This window comes from Kogia breviceps, chromosome 2 (assembly GCF_026419965.1).
Source record: "Kogia breviceps isolate mKogBre1 chromosome 2, mKogBre1 haplotype 1, whole genome shotgun sequence".
Taxonomy (NCBI): domain Eukaryota; kingdom Metazoa; phylum Chordata; class Mammalia; order Artiodactyla; family Physeteridae; genus Kogia; species Kogia breviceps.
In genome coordinates this window covers 47,104,091-47,121,025 of record NC_081311.1, presented here as the reverse complement: position 1 = coordinate 47,121,025, position 16,935 = coordinate 47,104,091, and the positions used below count along the sequence as shown (strand labels likewise).

The following is a 16,935-nucleotide window of genomic DNA, read 5'->3' as shown; positions in this document are numbered from 1 at the left end:
GCACGAACCCGCGTTCCCTGCATCGGCAGGCGGACTCTCAACCGCTGCGCCACCAGGGAAGCCCCCACCTGGTTTCTTACACACACACACACACACACACACACACACACACACACACACACACACACACACACACACACACACACAGAGCAAGAAACACAAAAAGAAACTGAGAGGAACCCGCAGAGTAGAGTACAAGAGACTGAAAAGCCATGTCAACATATCACAACCTGTGGCTTTATTTGGATCCTGATTCAAACAAGCAGTAAAAAGAAATCCTAGGACAAAAAGGCAAACATGAATACCAACTGGGTATTTGATGACATTAAGGATTATTACTATTTTTAGGTGTGATAATACTATCATGGTATATTTGAATATTTTTAAAGGAGGCTTTACCTCTGGAAATACATGCTGAAACGTTCAATGAATGAAATGATTTAAAGTCTGGGATTTGCTTCAAAATAATCAGTGGCCTATGGGTGGAGCCGGAGGTGGGTAAGATGAATCAAGACTGGCCCTGTATTGATGGGGATTCACTACATAATTCTTCTACCTATTATATGCTTGAAAACATGCATAAGAAGCAGCCTGGGTTTTTTTTTTTTTTTTTTCAGTACTATGTGCAGATGAGTCAAACCAGAGCTCAGCCCCCAAGTGAGCTGTGAGGGACTACAGCCCACCCAGTAGGTGCTCACTACCAGGCAGATTTTTATCATGCAAGTATGGAGTAACATTCCTGAATCCAGAGACCATCCTGCTGGAAGGACCCTAGTGCTTTGGTCTTGGCCAGTGAAAGAACAAAGAGCTGCTGCAGAGCTGGTACTGTACTTAGAAGATAAGGCCCTCAGGCCGTACTGAATGCTACCCTGTGTTTCATACAGAGTTTTATGTTCATTGTCCTTTTTCAAAGTCAACAGTCAGATCACTTTTTGCCTCTTTCAGGCAGCCAAGAAAAACATAATTACAATCACTGCTGTTTACTCGCAGGTGGCCCACGATCCATGAGTCCTGAGGCCAGTGAGGGAGCCCAGTCCTGTGCACATTTCCTCTTCCGCCCCAGCACACCTGGACATGCAGCTGCCATCCCACACAGAGTGCGTCATTCAGAGGCAAGGTGCCATTTCCATTTGTTAAGGCCTCCCTCTCCCCCGAGTTCCTGCAGCGGCTTGCTGCACCCTCTCATGGAGTCTCTGCCAAGGACCCCAGGATGCCCCTACCCTTCCCTCTGCATGTCTTCAAGACAAGTTTCTCTTATGAAATACCTCCTGCCACTGATTCCCAGACAGATCCCAAATGATTACATTTTTATGGAGTGAACACCCAGAACAGCCCTCCAATTAGTCCTGTTCCCTCAAGACCAAGAATAGGAAACATCTCAGGACTCTGACATAGCAAGGGCCCAGCCTGGGAACCCAGCAGAGTGGAGCCTAAGTCTTCAGGACAGAGCAGCTGATGGGGGAGAGCTGCTTAATGAACTATTCATTCATTCCACAAACACTAATTAAGCACCTGCTGGACATCAGCCCCTGTCCTCTTGGAATGCTCAGTCAAGAGGAGAAAACAGACATTAACAAGGGCAATCTACTCACCTTTCATTCAACACTCACTGAAACTGATCACTCACCAAGTACTTCTCCAGGTTCTGGGGCAGAGTGGTATAGGCGACAGATAACACTCCATGAGAAAGACCACAAACAAAGCACTTTACACAGAAAATACAGGGGGTGGTAAGTGATGTGAATGGTAATGTGACAAAGAGCAGGAGGGGCCAGAGCCACCAAGCTCTCTGAAGTGACACTGGAACTGAGCCAGTCTTCTTGCCATCAACACCTGGCCACACCCCAGGAGCCTGTACCCTCCCAGCTGCTCACCTGGTAGGCCCGGATCAGAGACTGCACAGCCAGGTGGTCCTCCACCAGCTTACTGGTCTTGGTCCGGCTCAACACTGCTGGCCTGCTCTCAGGGACAACAGAAAGGGACCGGGGCTGAGCCAGGCCATAAGAGGCTTCCTCACCAGCTTTCCGGAAGAAGCTGTCCCAGGACTGGGCAGGGGCAGAAGCAAGAAAACAGCCAGGTTAGGGCCTAGGAGTAGTGGGGGGGTGGCCCAGGCTGGGGCCCTAGGGGACATCAGTCTTCCTTCATCACCATAGCTCTCAGGGCCCTCCCAGAACCCTGCCGACAATACCCTTCTCAATCAGCCCAGGGCCCCCACCCAAATTCTGGATCTCTCCAGGACCCAGCTTGGTAGTAGGTGGGGGAGGTTGTAAGCTGCGATCAAGGGGCTTTAGGCAAGAAAAGGGCTTCTATCCATAGGCGAAACATGCCGTCACACACTGTGGGTTGGAGGCAGCTCTGTGGAGGGTAAGGGCAGGCAGGCCCTCAACATTTCCAATGCATGTATCTTTTGAACCAGCAATTCCACTGCCAGCAATTTATTCTGCAGATGTACTTGGACAGGTGTGCCTACAGGTACAAGGATGTTCCCTGCAGGACAGTTTATAAAAATGACAACATAAAAACAATCTAAGCAGTGGTCAATAGGAAACTGGTTAAATAAATGATGGTAAATTTAGATTCTGGAAAATTATGTAGTCTTTTTTTAAAAAAAGACGCATTTATTATTGTGGATGTGGAATATTGCCAAGATATGTTGTAAAGTGAACACAGCAGAAAAGGATGTATGCTTTGCTACTATTCGTGCAGAAACAAAAAGCAGATGGGCACATGCACCAGCACCTCCACATTCTAGTAGAACACATACAAAAGTGCTTTCCTCTATGCCCTCTCATACAGTTCTGGTGGGAGAAGAAGGTGGTACAAGCCCTGTGGAAAGCAATTTGGCAACACCCATCAAAATTATGTACACAGATGCCCTCTAACCCAACAATTCCACTTTGGGGAATTTATCCCACAGTTAGCTGCACACGTGCAGGATGATGAATGTACAAGATGATGCAGTACAGCACCAATCATGACAGCCAAAGACTGGAAATGAGCCAGAGGCCTGTCCCTGGGGATGGATGTAGGACATCCATCTGAACAGTAGAATACTATATAGCTGGGAAAAAGAAAAATGAGGCTCTTGAGGTACTGACATGGAAATCTTAGAGATGTATGCTGAGTGAAAAAAGCCTGGGGCAAAACAGTGGATGTTACATGTTACTTTTTGTGTAAACGGGGAGAATCCAGAGTTATGTTTGCAATAGGTTTATCTGAATGGATACAGAAGAAATTAAGAATAGACTGGGGAACAGACAGGTAGGAGCTGAGCAGATACAGGATGGAATGGGAGGAAGGCTTTTCACTGTAGAACTTAATACTTTTCGTTTTTGGATCATGTGAACATATTACTTTCCTCTGAGGCATGTGAGTGAAGGAGAGAGAGCAGCTATGCTTTTCACTTTTGTCCTGGCATCTGATTTTGACTTTTTTTTTTTTTTTAACCATCAGTGGGTACTTATTTTATCAGCTTACTATATATGTAAACACTTATGCTCCTAACTATATAACAAGAGGCCATCTGGAGATGGCACTGCATGACAAAGGGGGCAGGGACAGGTCTCAGACCAGGTGTGACTGAGCAGGGCATTATCAGGGCTTCTCAAGCCAGATCACCATCCACTGGCTGGTCCAGCAACAGGACAACAGTGGACTTTCCTCACCCAATATGAGGACCAAGCGCTTTCACAAAGATGATGGAGGACCTGAGAGACAAAGAAACCTGCCCGGGGTCACACAGCAGGCACTGTGTGACCTCCCCACTCCCCTTGCCACAGCCCAGCCCCAGGACCTTCTCTCCTACACAGAGGGCAGGGTTGGGGTGCCAACCTTATGGACACTCTGAGGGTTTTCCAACCAGGCGAAGTACATCTCCTCCATGTAACTGGAGCCGCCTCCAACTTTGCTGCTTGGGAAGGTGGCCGGTGGCCCAGACGACCTGCTGTACCAGCTGAACCTTTGGGTGCCATGTGTGGCCAGGAACCTCGAGGCCTGTGCCCCAAGCCAGGATGGCAGCAGCCTCAGCTGACTCATTCTGGACACAGGCAACGAGAGACATAAACCACAGGACTGGGATGAAAGGAGGCTCTGGCAGCCACTCATCCACTCATATGGCATTTGCTGGGCCTACTGGGCAGGTAGCCCTGGGCTAGGCAGTGACGAGACAGAGGTGAGAAGGACAGTCAGCCAGGCCTCCTGAACACCCTGGAAATCAGGCAGCAGAGTCCTCCAGGGACTGGGTGCTCCATGCCCGGTCAGGAAAAGGCCGGAAGCAATGGGTCTGGCTGAGCTGCACTATCTCGAGGCCCATGGCACTGCTGGGTCTCTAGTCATTGTGACCAAAAGGGACCAGTGACATCCCCTGACTACAGTATAGGCCCAGCATGTCCTCCCAGGCCAGAAGGCCAATGACACGGGCCTCAATGGCCCCACTTCACACTGGGGACGACTGAGGCTCAGAGAAGGGAAGGGCACTGAGGGACAGTGGAGGGCAGACCAGAGGCAGGCGCCTTGCCCAGCCAAGCTCCCAGCTGCAGCTGTCTTCTTTGGCTCCCATACCCTGCCCAGAGCTTACACTCAGGACAGCTAACAGCTCAGGGGTTACATACAGGCTGGAAGCCCACTCAGGATGGAGAGGAAAAAGAACCTGGAGCTCATCTCACCCCCGCAATCTCACCTGCTCTTTCCCAGGGAAAATGCTCGAACAACGGGCTTTCAGGAGTCCATGTGTACATATCGGGAGGTGGGAGGGGGGCTTCCTCCTCCCCCCAGAAGACAGAGGTTCTCGGATAAGAGGCTCCTCTTAGAACCTCTGTTCCTCTACATCACCCCCCAACATGACTGTAAGCAGAGCCCCCTCCTCTTCCCCAGCATTGCCTGGACACAGACAGCTCCCCCTGAACACTTGCTAACACCCTTCTGCCCAGAGAATCCCAGCCTGTGAGTAGGGTGCAGCACCAGGGCAACCCCACCAGGGGCCATGCAGGCAGGAGGGCCTGCTTCCCCTTGCATAACTCAGTCCCAGAAAGTGTGCCTTTCTGCCTGGGCCTGGCCCTAGTCAATGCTCCTGGGGCCAGATGTGCCCAGCTCACAGGACACACACCCCGCCCCAGCTCAAACAAGTCACCAGAACCAGCTGGCTTGACTTTCTCTTCTACAAGGGGTCAGGCCCCAAGGCAGGGCCTGGCGCAGCCCTCCTAGCCCACCTGCTCCCTCGTCCCCTCCAAACTTACATGAGGCAAAGGGTGGGGAGGCGGTCTCCTCGAGCGAGAGGCAGAGTGGGCTCCTCGGGGCGACCAGCAGCCAAGTCTGAACAGAGGAAAATTAAAAAGCAAAAAGACACTGCACTGCAGGGAGGAAGGAGGTGGGTTCGGCTGGAACCTGAGTCTCAAGTGCCCCAAGCTTCCTATCCACACGCTCAGCTGCATGTCCCGTCAGCCAGTGACACCAGGCCCTACTGAGGGCTGCTAGGGGCTGGCTCTTCCTGGAGTGGCACCTCTCCAGGTGCTGGGTGGGGACTCAAGGCCTGAGTTCTGGGGTCAGAGGGCCGGGGTCCCAACCCCTGCTCTCCCTCTGATGGTCGCTGAGACCTGGGCAAATACAGGGTTGCTGCCCTGGCCCAGATGGCCATAGGGCCCAGGAGCTACTGGCCTGGAATGTGAGAAGAATCTAAACAACCCAATGGGGAAACTCTAACATCCCCATCCTAAGGCAAAGAAAACCCGACACCAAGATCAACCATTGAGGGAATAAAAATAAGAGCACAATTAGTCAGCACTGATTCGGGGGCAGGCACTGTGCTCTTCTAAGCCTCCCAACAATCTCAAGAGGTGGGCACTTGGACTAGCCCCATTTTACAAATAGGGAAATTGAGGCACAGAGAGGCTAAGCTGGTGAGTCGTAGGGCTCTGTGGTTCTGGAGCCTGTGCCCTCCTTACTGCAGACTCATGATGTAAACACAGATTTCTCTTAATGTCAATGCTCCTTCCAATGTCTGCAGCCAGAGCTGCTCTCTCTGCTGGCACTCACCCCCGCAGGGGAATGGGATGGTTCCGGGGGTAGTGACAAGCCTGGCTGTGTCCAGCCTGGCCTGGTGCAGGAACACTGTGTTTCACAAACACTGAATAATCTGGGCAGCCGCTGGACACCGCTGTGGCCTTCAACCGGCCTGACAGAAGGACAGTCAGCCAGCCACCCCTGCCCCAATCCCAGCAGGGCCTGAGGACTCAGGAGCCCTAGAAGGCTGGAGACAGAGCCAACCTCAGTACCTGGAACCAAAGCCCAAGCCTGCCCTGACAGGTCCTGCCCACACAGGTGAAAGGGAAGAGTTAGTGTCAGGTACTGTGCACACCCCCTGACCAGCCCAGAACCCCATGAACTAACAGGCAGGTTGCTCTGGGCAGCTCTTGGTGGCCTCCTCTCTAGGGATAAAGTCAGTATCATCCCCACCGCCACCCTCAGAAGCGTAACGACAACAGACATCCCTGGCCACTAAGCCTCCCACACGCAAGGCCCTATCTGGGCTGCTCTGCAATACGCCCACTGTAGAGACTCCAAGACCTTGAAGTTGGGCAGCAGAGCCTGGACTCACGCTCCTGCAGGGCTACGATGGCCCCACGTTCTGGGAACTGGGTGGGATTTTCTCAGGAATTAACTCCACCTCTAGTTTACTGAACCCAAGAGGCGGTCACGGAAGCAGACTCCGAGGTAGGAAGCAGGGTAGCCAGGGGGTGTGCTTATTTCCTTGGCAGAGATGGAGGGCCTGAGCTAAAGGCCAGAGGTGGGAAAAGCACAAAGGTAAAAGGGGCCTGTTCCAATATGCTCCAGGATATATGGGCAGGGGATGGAGGGATGGATTAGGGCCCATGGTGGAGGGGCATCATGGCACCCTGCTGGGACCTCAGGGTCACCCCATCCCCCCACATTTCCCTGGGGGAAGGAGAAGCACTTCCCAGGCTGGCTGCCACCTCAGGTCAGTCTTGCCTCCCTCAGGGCCTCAGTCTCCCCATCTGTGAGCGGAAACCGCGGTTAAAAGCGTCTACAAAGGCCCTGCCCCCTGCCCCCACTACGAGGTCCTGAGACTTCGAAGCTGCCTGCCTGTCCCATCAAGCACATAACGCTAGACCATCCCCATCCCCAGCGCTGCCCTCCGCAACCAGGGCTCCTTGAGAAGGCGAAGAGCAACAGGCCCCTCCCCAGGCCACGAAAGGCGTGGACAGTCTGTAGTCTTTGCGCTGGAGAACCCACGCTGATGCCTGAAACCCCACCGTTAAAAGCTTCGATCCCTTACGCAAAACACTTCACAGGAACTGCACTCGCAGGGTCGGATGCGCGCGAAGGGCTGAGGGTCCTTGGGGACGCCTCGGCCAAACAAAGGTGGAGCCAAGGTCACGCTCACTCCCCCTCCCACCTCCCGGGGCCGGCTTAGGGCTGCGGGCTGCGGCGCCCTGGGACCCAGGAGACTGCAGCAGAAGGGCCTCCTGCGACACATCGGGAGAGGAGGAGGCGCAGGGACCCGGAAGGGAGGGGCTGCCGCGCTCACCGGGCCAGTGGGGGTCGGCGGGGCAGTGAGGTCCAGAGGCTGCAGGTCAGGGGAGGCGAGCAGTTGGTGCGCGACTAGCTGTAACAATTATCTGGGTCACGTGACATGGCGGCGCCGGCAGCCTGAGACCGCGCGCCGGGGAGACTCCGAGCGCAGTGACGTCTCTGAGGACGCCCCGCCCAGCCCTGCCCCGTTGGCGCTGTCCGCGGTGCTGGAGGCCCGGGGAGGAGGGCTCCCGGGCCTGGAAGAGTGAAGATTCTGCAGAACGTCTGTCTGGGAAACCTGGCACACTGCTGAGCCCCTGAACCCCGGGGTCCTCGTCCAAACACTAAGGAGAGTGAACCAGAAAAAAGCGGCCGTTTGTGTGTATGGAAGGATAGTTTCCATTTTACAGACGGTAAACAGTTTTACAGATACTATTAAAAGTCTCAGTCTTAGGGCTATTTTGAAGAAAAGATGAGATAATGCATATTAAGTGCTATTCACAAAACCTGATACACATTTTACCCATTCATTGTCCAAATTATGGAGACCTAGGCTGCCTTTACCTCCTTGTTGCTGCAATGAACACCTTCCTGTACAGTCCCTTAAGAACCTATGTGGAAATTTTTCTGGAATATATAACAGGGTGCTGAATTGCTGGGTCATGGGTTTGTGTATACTTAACTTGACTCAGCAGTGTTACATCGCTTCTTGATTCTGCATTCCCATAAACAGTGCAAGAGAATTTTTAAATCTTCATATCCCAGCCAACTCTTGGCAGTGTCTGGTCATAAAATTTTTGCCAGAATAACAGATGCAATGTCATATCATTGTTTTAATCCACATTTCTCTGCTTATCGATGATTTGTATCTCATGTTGTTTGTTAGTTTGGGGGGCTTCCTGCTGTACTTGTCTTGCATTTTTCTCTTTTTTTTTTTCTCTTTTCTCTTTATATACAAGAGTTCCTGGAAGAGGAACATATACATCCGAGGTTCAAACCGCCATCTACTTTCCCATGGATTACTGCAACAGCCCCTAACCGGCCTTCTTGCTTCCACATTTGAACCCCTGAATTTTAATCTCAACACACTAGAGTTTTCCTTGTAGAACAACAATTCAAATCATGTTGCCCCTCTGCTCAAAACCCTGAAATGACTTCACTCAAAGTAAAAGGCAAAATCCTAACATTTGCTTCTAAGGTTCATTATCTCACTTCAAATATTTTGTGCATGCTACCATGCTTCATGAAGAAAATCAGAAAACTAAAAGAAATATGTAATGTAATACTCTTGGTGTTAATTAAAAGCACCGGCCCATAAAACTACAACATACATTTCACAAGAACACATTCAAATACATACTGAACACATTCAAATACATATCAAACACATTAATATGGTTGCCTAGGGGAGGGGATTGAGGGCTGCAGATATGGGTTAATTAAATGATTGTTCATACCAATACTGACAGGGTGCCAGAATGGACTAATATAATTAACTTTATCCTGTACCTAAAGCCCCCCCCCCAAAAGAATTATTTGGAGGTATTTTAAAGTCCATATGGCCAAGGACCATATCTGTTTTCTATTGTATCCCCAGCACTTAGCATAGTGCCCAACTCATAGCATGTTTTCAGTAAATATTTGTTGAATGAATAAATGAAGGAGTAAGTGGACACTTAACTTGGACCCTGAAGGATACGTAAGAGTTTCTCTGATTCAGAACGGCTGGGTTCATTGGGAATTCTTTGATTAAAAGCACCAGAAAATTATCTGGCTGGCTTAAGAAAAAGGAATTGGGCTTCCCTGGTGGCACAGTAGTTGAGAGTCCGCCTGTCGATGCAGGGAACATGGGTTCATGCCCCGGTCCGGGAAGATCCCACATGCCACAGAGCGGCTGGGCCCGTGAGCCATGGCCGCTGAGCCTGCGTGTCTGGAGCCTGTGCTCCGCAATGGGAGAGGCCACAACAGTGAGAGGCCCGCATACTGCAGAAAAAGAAAAAAAAAGAAAAAGAAGGAAGAAAAAGGAATTGATGGGAAGGTTGTCTAAAGTACAACTCAGAATCACAGGAAAACTGGAGAATTAGTCTCAGGGAGCAGGGCTGAGCCAGAAATGGACTGACTCTTCAAGGCTCTTATGATGTTCAAGATTCAAATTCCAAGAAGAGAGATGCTAAATGATCTGGCTTGGCCTGAAGGGGGGAAGAGGGGACCTGGAGCCACCCATATGAAACACACATGGATTGAGAAGAAAGGCAGATGGTTCACGGGATGCAGGTAGCACAAGAAATAGGAGTGGATGCTGGGAAAGAAAAAATCAACACACGTGCACAGAAGACCTCCAGCAAGAAAGCACCATATGCAAAAGTAGAGTTGTATGAAGGGCCAGGGGAATGGTAACTGCCTGAATGCACACAGGGAACTGGTGGCCTAGGCCAGGTGACACTGGGCTTTGTCCACCATGTCAAGGGGTTTGGACTCTATTCAGTAGGGTATTGGATACCAGCAAGATTTTAAGCTGTTAGGGACGTGGTCAGATTTGCTTTTTAGAAAGATTTCTGTGGAAACTGGAGGGAAGATGGAGTAGTAAAAGTTGAGAGCAAAAATATATCCAGGTGAGAGGCAATAATGCACTAGCTGGCAGTAGAGATAGAGACAGAGGGACAGATTTAAGAGACATTTAGGAGTCAGCTCCATAGGGTTTGATGGTTGACCAGGCATGAGTGGTGGGCACCACGATAATTCACAGATTTCTGGCTTTAGTGACTGTGGGGATAGTGGAACCTCTCAGTGAGCTGCAAAACAGGAGATGCAGGTTGGGGAGAACAACAGAAAAAGTATACAGGTTGGAACCACCAATGAGCCACTTAAGAAAGATGAAGAGTATGACATGGACCAGCAGGTAGGAACAAAACCCTAGCAAATCAATAGGCTTCAGAGCCTCCCATTTGCCCACAGTGTCTTCAGAGTCACAAGAGGAAACAGCCATGGAGAGAGACTCACACCATGCAGGGAAGCTGAGTTGCTTGATGGGGGCAGTGAAGGGAAGCAGCTGCTGTAGGAGCCTTTTAGCCTAATTGATGCTCTGCTAATTACATTGATTAAAGCAAACGTTTGGGGCAATTAAGACTCCCATGAGGATGTCTGCCATTCTCAGAAGACTGAGAAGCCCCGAGGCATGGCTGTGGGCTCTGCAAAGATCTTCAGAAACAGAAACCTTCCTTTTCTTCTCTCTCTCTGACAGAACATGCATGCAAGTTTGTATTTATTCTGGTTGTATAGACTTTCGAATTTAAATAATACAGAAGGATACAGAGCAAAATGTGAAAATCTCCCTTCCACTTGCCTCAGCTTCACCTTTCTCCCCCTCCAGAAATTACTGGCCACAGCTGGGTGAACATCTTTATGAAACTGTCTATGTATTTATTTAAGTCTACTTGTACAAATACACATTTATAAAAACATAAAATGTATCCACTAGACTGTAGTTCTGCAATTTGCTTCCTTTTTTTCAATTGTCTTGAAGATCTTTATTTTAATTTCAGTACATGTAGGATCACCTATTTCTTAATGGGTATATTGCATTCATTGTAGGGGTGTGTAATGGTCATATTTAACTTCTTTTGCATTGAACAGACATTTACAGCAAAAAAAAAAAGTCCTTCCACGTATATCCTTTAGCACGTGTGCAACTATTTTGGCAATACTGATTCCTAGAAGAAGTGTAACACTGGGTTAAGGGAAATGGATGTTTTAATTTTTAATAGCTACTGTCTTCAGTAAGACCATTCCAATATGTATCCCCATTAACACTTGAGAGTTCCCACTTTCTTACATCCTTGCCAAGACTTGTTATTATCAGTCTTTTAAATTGTGCCACTATGATAGATAAAAAAAACTGTCTTAGTTTGTATAAAACTGGTAAGTGCGGTTCAGACCCTTTTAATGTTTATTTTGTATTCCTCTTCTGTAAATTGCCTAATCATTTTCTTTGTGCATTTTTCTATTGGGTTGTTTTCATCTTTCTTATTGATTCATCTAAACTCTGTATATATTCTGGATAAGAATACTTTGGTATGTCATAAATACTGAAAATATTTATTTCCCCCAGTCTGTCACTTGTCTTTTAACTTTGCTTATAGATGTTTTAGCCATATGGTAATTAACTTGTCGTGGGCTGAATTGTGTCTCCCACCACCAAATTCATATGCCGAAGTTCTAACGCCTAGTACTCAGAATCATAATAATCATATTTGGAGATAAGATCTTTAAAGATCTTAATTAAGTTAAAATGATGTTATTAAGTTAAAATGAGGTAGTTAGGGTGGGCATTATAAGTACTTATAAGAAAAGAAATTTGGACACAGACATCTTTACACACAGAGGTAAGACCATGTGAAAACAGAGGGAGAAGATGGCCATCTGCAAGCCAAGGAGAGAGGCCTCAGAAAAAGCCAGCCCTGATGACACCTTGATCTTAGACTTCTGGCCTCCAGAACTGTGAGAAAATTAATTTCTGTTGTTTAAGCCCCCTTGTCTGTGGTATTTTGTTACGGTGGCCTTAGAAATGAATACAGTGCTCTTATCGGAGGCTCCATTCCTTAATTTGGGAACCACTCAGGACTCCAGGGTTTTCCCTCAATTCCAGCTTCTCCTGGGTCAGGGCTCCTTCTAGCCTCAGGTGGGGTAGGGATGGCCCCATTTTACCCTCTCATACAGCTCTGTTAAAGTCTGCTTACAATTGACAAGTACATTTCTTTTGTTCTTTCCTCTCCCATCTCATTATATTATTATTTTGAAGAGAGATACCGAAAGGACAGATCATCACTCAGAGGCAAATACTGTTAGCTTTGGGGTAGATTTTATCTTCACTTTTAAAAATACATCTTTTACAAACACAGTTGAGATAATATGTTATTTACTTAACAGGAAAACTTAAGCATTTCCCATGTTTTAAAATATTTATAAACCTGGTTTTAATGACTGCAAGTATATAATGATATATTTTCTTGGGTGTTTCCTCTAGCACCATTTTTTTTCCAACACAAGCCATTCTGTCTGTGGCCTCTGACCAGACTTCACACTGCTCGCTTTGTTCCCACCATGATTATCGCTCCCACCACAGTGCCAGGTTATGTGCTAAGCACTTAACAGGTGTCATCCCATATATTCTTTTTTTAAAAAGTTATTTTTGGCTGCGTTGGGTCTTCGTTGCTGCTCACGGGCTTTCTCTAGTTGCGGCGAGCGGGGACTACTCTTCGTTGTGGTGTGTGGGCTTCTCATTGCAGTGGCTTCTCTTGTTGCAGAGCACGGGCTGTAGGCACGCGGGCTTCAGTAGTCGTGGCACGCGGGCTCAGTAGCTGTGGCTCACGGGCTTAGTTGCTCCGCGGCATGTGGGATCTTCCCAGACCAGGGCTCAAACCCGTGTCCCCTGCATTGGCAGGTGGATTCTTAACCACTGTGCCACCAGGAAAGCCCCATCCCATATATTCTTTACAACAACTGAGAGATGAGGGAACTGCCACTTGCAGAGGTCACTTATAGATGTAGATGGAGGCAGAGTAACACTCTGTGTATCAATAAAGGAATATCAGTGTAGAACTCTGAGACTTCCAGCTCCAGTCCCAACACTCATTTAGTGGAACTAAAAGCTGAACACTGACTGGGTGCTGATATTTGCAAAGGGTCACAGAACACAGCCAGATAAAGAAGTCTTGTTACTCAAAGACTGGGTTTGCCTCTTGGTGGATGTGGAGCCAAAAGACACAGCCAAGCCAAAGAGCAGGGGAAGGAAGGATTTTACTACTTGTAATGAGTAAGGAGAACACCAGGGATATTTGCCAAAGCTATGTCTCCCAGAACAGCAAAACTGGGCAAGATTTAAGCTAGGAGGGCATACATATTCATGAAGGGGATTGAGCAGAGGAGAATTCAGCATAGAATTGAGGCAAAGTTTAACAGTGTCTGGGCTCTAGTTGATTGACATCACAAGGGTCAGCAAAAGTCAGCATTGTCATTCCTTAGGGTCTAGTTATTCTGCTGGTTGAGTGCTTGAGGGGGTTTGGATCCTTGGATCCTGCAAAATAGCTCAAGGATGTGCTTCAGGCTAATCTTTACCTTTGAAACAGAACTGGGAGCCTTTACAACTGATTTATTGTCTCCAATATGGTTAAGTTATTTCCCTGGTCTGGTAATAGCTGCTTATTCTTACATTCTTTGTTCCTTTAAAATCATTAAATACCCAGGCCTATTCTTTTGCAAGGGCAAGCTTGTGGCCAGGCTTAGATCACAAAATGGCTGGGCCTAAAACAGCTACTCTTATGTCAAAAAGCCGTGCCTGGTTCTCTTCCTACAGGGACCCCCCTACCCTATCCGGCTACAGCCTGGCCTCCTGTCTCTTCACCCTGGCTCTTTCCATGTCCCAGGCTGCCCTCTCACATGCTTCACACCCTCTCCTAGAGAGGGCACAACCCAGGAGGCCCCAGCTCCCAAGGACTTCTCCAGACAAGCCTCTACCCCAGGGAAGTTCAACTTCCCACCTTCTCCAAACTCTCTCCTTTTGGCACTTGGTGGGTGGTGAACTATAGATGAAAGCTTCATTAATTCAGGTTCCAATAGCTCAGAATCAGTGTAGGATCACTCATTCTCAAGATACATTCATATTAACCTTAACAATTGATGTACATGGTTTTTTTTGTACATGGTTGTTTTATAGCAAACTTATTAAAATCAGTGATATGGAAAAGGAACACTTTAAATTAAACTTATTTTGAGATAATTCTATATTCATGTGCAGTTGTAAGAAATAACACAGAGAGATACTGTGTACTCCACCCAGTTTTCCCCAGATGGTAACATCTTGCAAACAAATATCATAACCAGGGTATCGACATCTTCTATCAATACAGCCAATATATAGATCATTTCTATCACCAGGAGAATCCCTTATGTTACCCTTTTACAGCCACATTTGGTGTTGTCATTTTTTTTTGAAATTTTAGTCTTTCTGATAGGTTTCTAGTGATATCTCATTATGGTTTTATTTTGCATTTCTCTGACAGCTAATGAACATCTATCTTTTCATGTGCTTGTTTACCATCTGTGTATCTTCTTCAGTGAAATGTTCCTGTCTGAAAGCCCCTTTCTAATTGGATTGCTTTTTTTTTAACTGTTGAGTTTTGAGAGTCCTTTATATATTCTAGATACTAGTCCTTGAGCATATGTGGTATGCAAATATTTTCTCCCAGTTTGTAGTTTCTTTTCATCCTCAAAACAGGGTCTTATATTGAACTAAAGTTTTCAATTCTGATGAAGCCCAATTTATTAATTTTTCATTTTATGGCTTGTGCTTTGGTTTTCAGTCTAAGAACTTTTTGCCTAGCCCTAGATCCTGAAGAGTTTCTCCTCTATATTTTTTTCAGAGTTTTTGGGTTTTACATTTTATATTTAATCCCATCATCCATTTTGAGTTAATTTTTGTTTAAGGGGTGAAACTTAGGTTGAGCTTAATTTTTTTTTTTTTTTTTTTTTTGCCTACAGATGCCCAATTGCTCCTGCACTATTTGTTGAAAGGGCTATCCTCCCTCTATTGAATTGATTCTATACCTTTGTCCAAACTCAGTCAGGCATGTTTGTGTGGCTCTATCCCTGGGCTGTGCTTTATTGAGATATAATTCCCATACCATACAACTCACCCATTTAAAATGTACCATTCAATGGTTTTTAGTAAATTCCCAGAGTTGTGCAAACCATCACCACAATCAATTTTAGAACATTTCATCACCCCCAGAAGAAACCAAAAGGGGAACTTTTACCACTTTAAGAAAAACAAGTGGTTCCAAGACCTATGGCTTTTAAAAAAATTGTCTGTGGGTTCCCTGATGTGGAGAACAGGCCTCCTATGATAAGCCGGCGATGTGTCAGTAGTCTGATCATAGGCCTGGAGGGGTCAGCTCCACCAGAAGCACTTCGACAAGCTCCCCAGTCACAGCTGCCTCCCACAGACCTTCCTTGCTCCCAGCATTGGGACTTGGCTGCCAACTTCCAGAGGACAGGCCAGAGTTTTCATCCTGGGAAGATGGACCCGCTGCTGCCAAGTCTCTGCATTACCACCAGTTCCTCCTTCAGCTGGCCCTTTACACTCTGACCCAGGCCAGGTGGAGCAGGGGGTCATTTGGGCTTTTGTTTGGAGCAGCTGGATGCAGATGCAAGTTCAGTCCCCAAACCCATGCAGCCTCCTCCCAGCAGCATCGGAAACCTCCCTCCTCCCAGAGCAAGCCCCCAGGAGATCACAGCCTGGTTGCTGGAAGGACGGAAACATCCGTTCCAGGCATTGCTGTCCCTCCAGGCTCTGACACCTGCCGCTGTGCCTGGCTCAGGCACACCTGTCCGGTCACCTCACAGGCAGCATCTGCACCTCAGGTCCCTCTGTCCCAGCTCTCCGGGTCTGCTGAGCTTCTGCTCCTTAGGGTCCTTTCCGGCAAGGTCCTGCGACAGTCCCCTCCTGGGGGGGGTGGTGTCCAGAGGGCGTGGGGAGCCTCTGCCGACAGCTTGGCTCCCAGCCCACCCACTCATCAGCACCACCGCACCTGCCATACTGGGTGTAGACTCTGCCTGGGAGGCCTCTGGCGGGCAAACCACTGTCTTTCCGGATGACCTCAGGGACGCCGCTTGCGTGCTGGCCTTCGGTGAGCCAGCCGATATCAGTCGGTGGAAGCGGGAGCTTGGGGAGTCACTCGTGGGATGGGGTGGGGAGGTAAGAGGGCCTTTGGGCTGGGTCCCTGAACCATGAGTAACAGTTTTACAGACCGTGGACTTGGTGAGCAAGAAGAAGCAGCAAGAGGGAAAGCGCCGGGGCGGCGACCTTGCCTGGCTGTTTAAGGGATGCAGGGTCGCTTTCTGGAGCGCGGGCTCTGGAGAAGGTAGAGAAGGGAGGGGAGGCTGCAAAGACAGGTTGGGGCTAGACAACTCTTCCCCACGCGTGTGGAGGGACGCGATCCCAGGACACAGCTGCACGAGGACCCAGCAAGTAGGGACCTGGGACAGAGTCCCGCGAGACCGCTGGGGCGCTGTGTGGGGCCGGCCTCGGGCTCCCCCTGGCGGTGACGCCCCGCGGTGCGCCTCAGGGACGACCCAACGTCTGGGCTAAAAAAGACCCTTTCCGCATTTCCGTGTCCGCCTCTTCCCCCTCCTCACTCCGCCCCCACCAAGCGCGCCGGGCTGAGAACTCCCGTCGAAGGAGGCTTTGAGCCCGGGCACAGCCTTGCTGCAGACGCTCGGCTAAGCAGCCTCAGGTCTTTCCCGCCAGAGCCGGCCCCCGCGCCACACTTGTTCTGAACTGTAGGGCGCCGAGCTCTTTGGAGGTGGGGGCAGGAAGGCGCCAATCCTTTGCTGAAATGGGCGCCTGGGGGG

The 16,935-nt window shown here is 48.7% G+C and overlaps 1 protein-coding gene across 5 annotated transcripts in view; it reads right to left on the bottom strand.

The window, feature by feature from the left end:
• The window catches only part of OGDHL (oxoglutarate dehydrogenase L), a 30,702-nt gene extending 22,993 nt beyond the window's left edge, over positions 1–7,709 (bottom strand). Inside the window, exons 1-4 of one of the 5 annotated variants that reach the window (XR_010838905.1) lie at positions 7,544–7,700; positions 5,235–5,310; positions 3,832–4,036; positions 1,875–2,045 (exon numbers count right to left, since the gene is read on the bottom strand). Coding sequence is in view for 4 of the 5 variants with exons in the window: in XM_059051915.2 (XP_058907898.1) it covers positions 1,875–2,045; positions 3,832–4,035 (375 nt within the window). In the remaining variant the exon portion in view is untranslated. Of the gene's footprint in view, positions 1–1,874; positions 2,046–3,831; positions 4,037–5,234; positions 7,011–7,291; positions 7,380–7,543 lie in introns of those variants that run through there. The other 4 variants (XM_059051915.2, XM_067025189.1, XM_067025190.1 and 1 more) reach the window with 4 other exon arrangements.
• Positions 7,710–16,935: the final 9,226 nt, after the last annotated feature.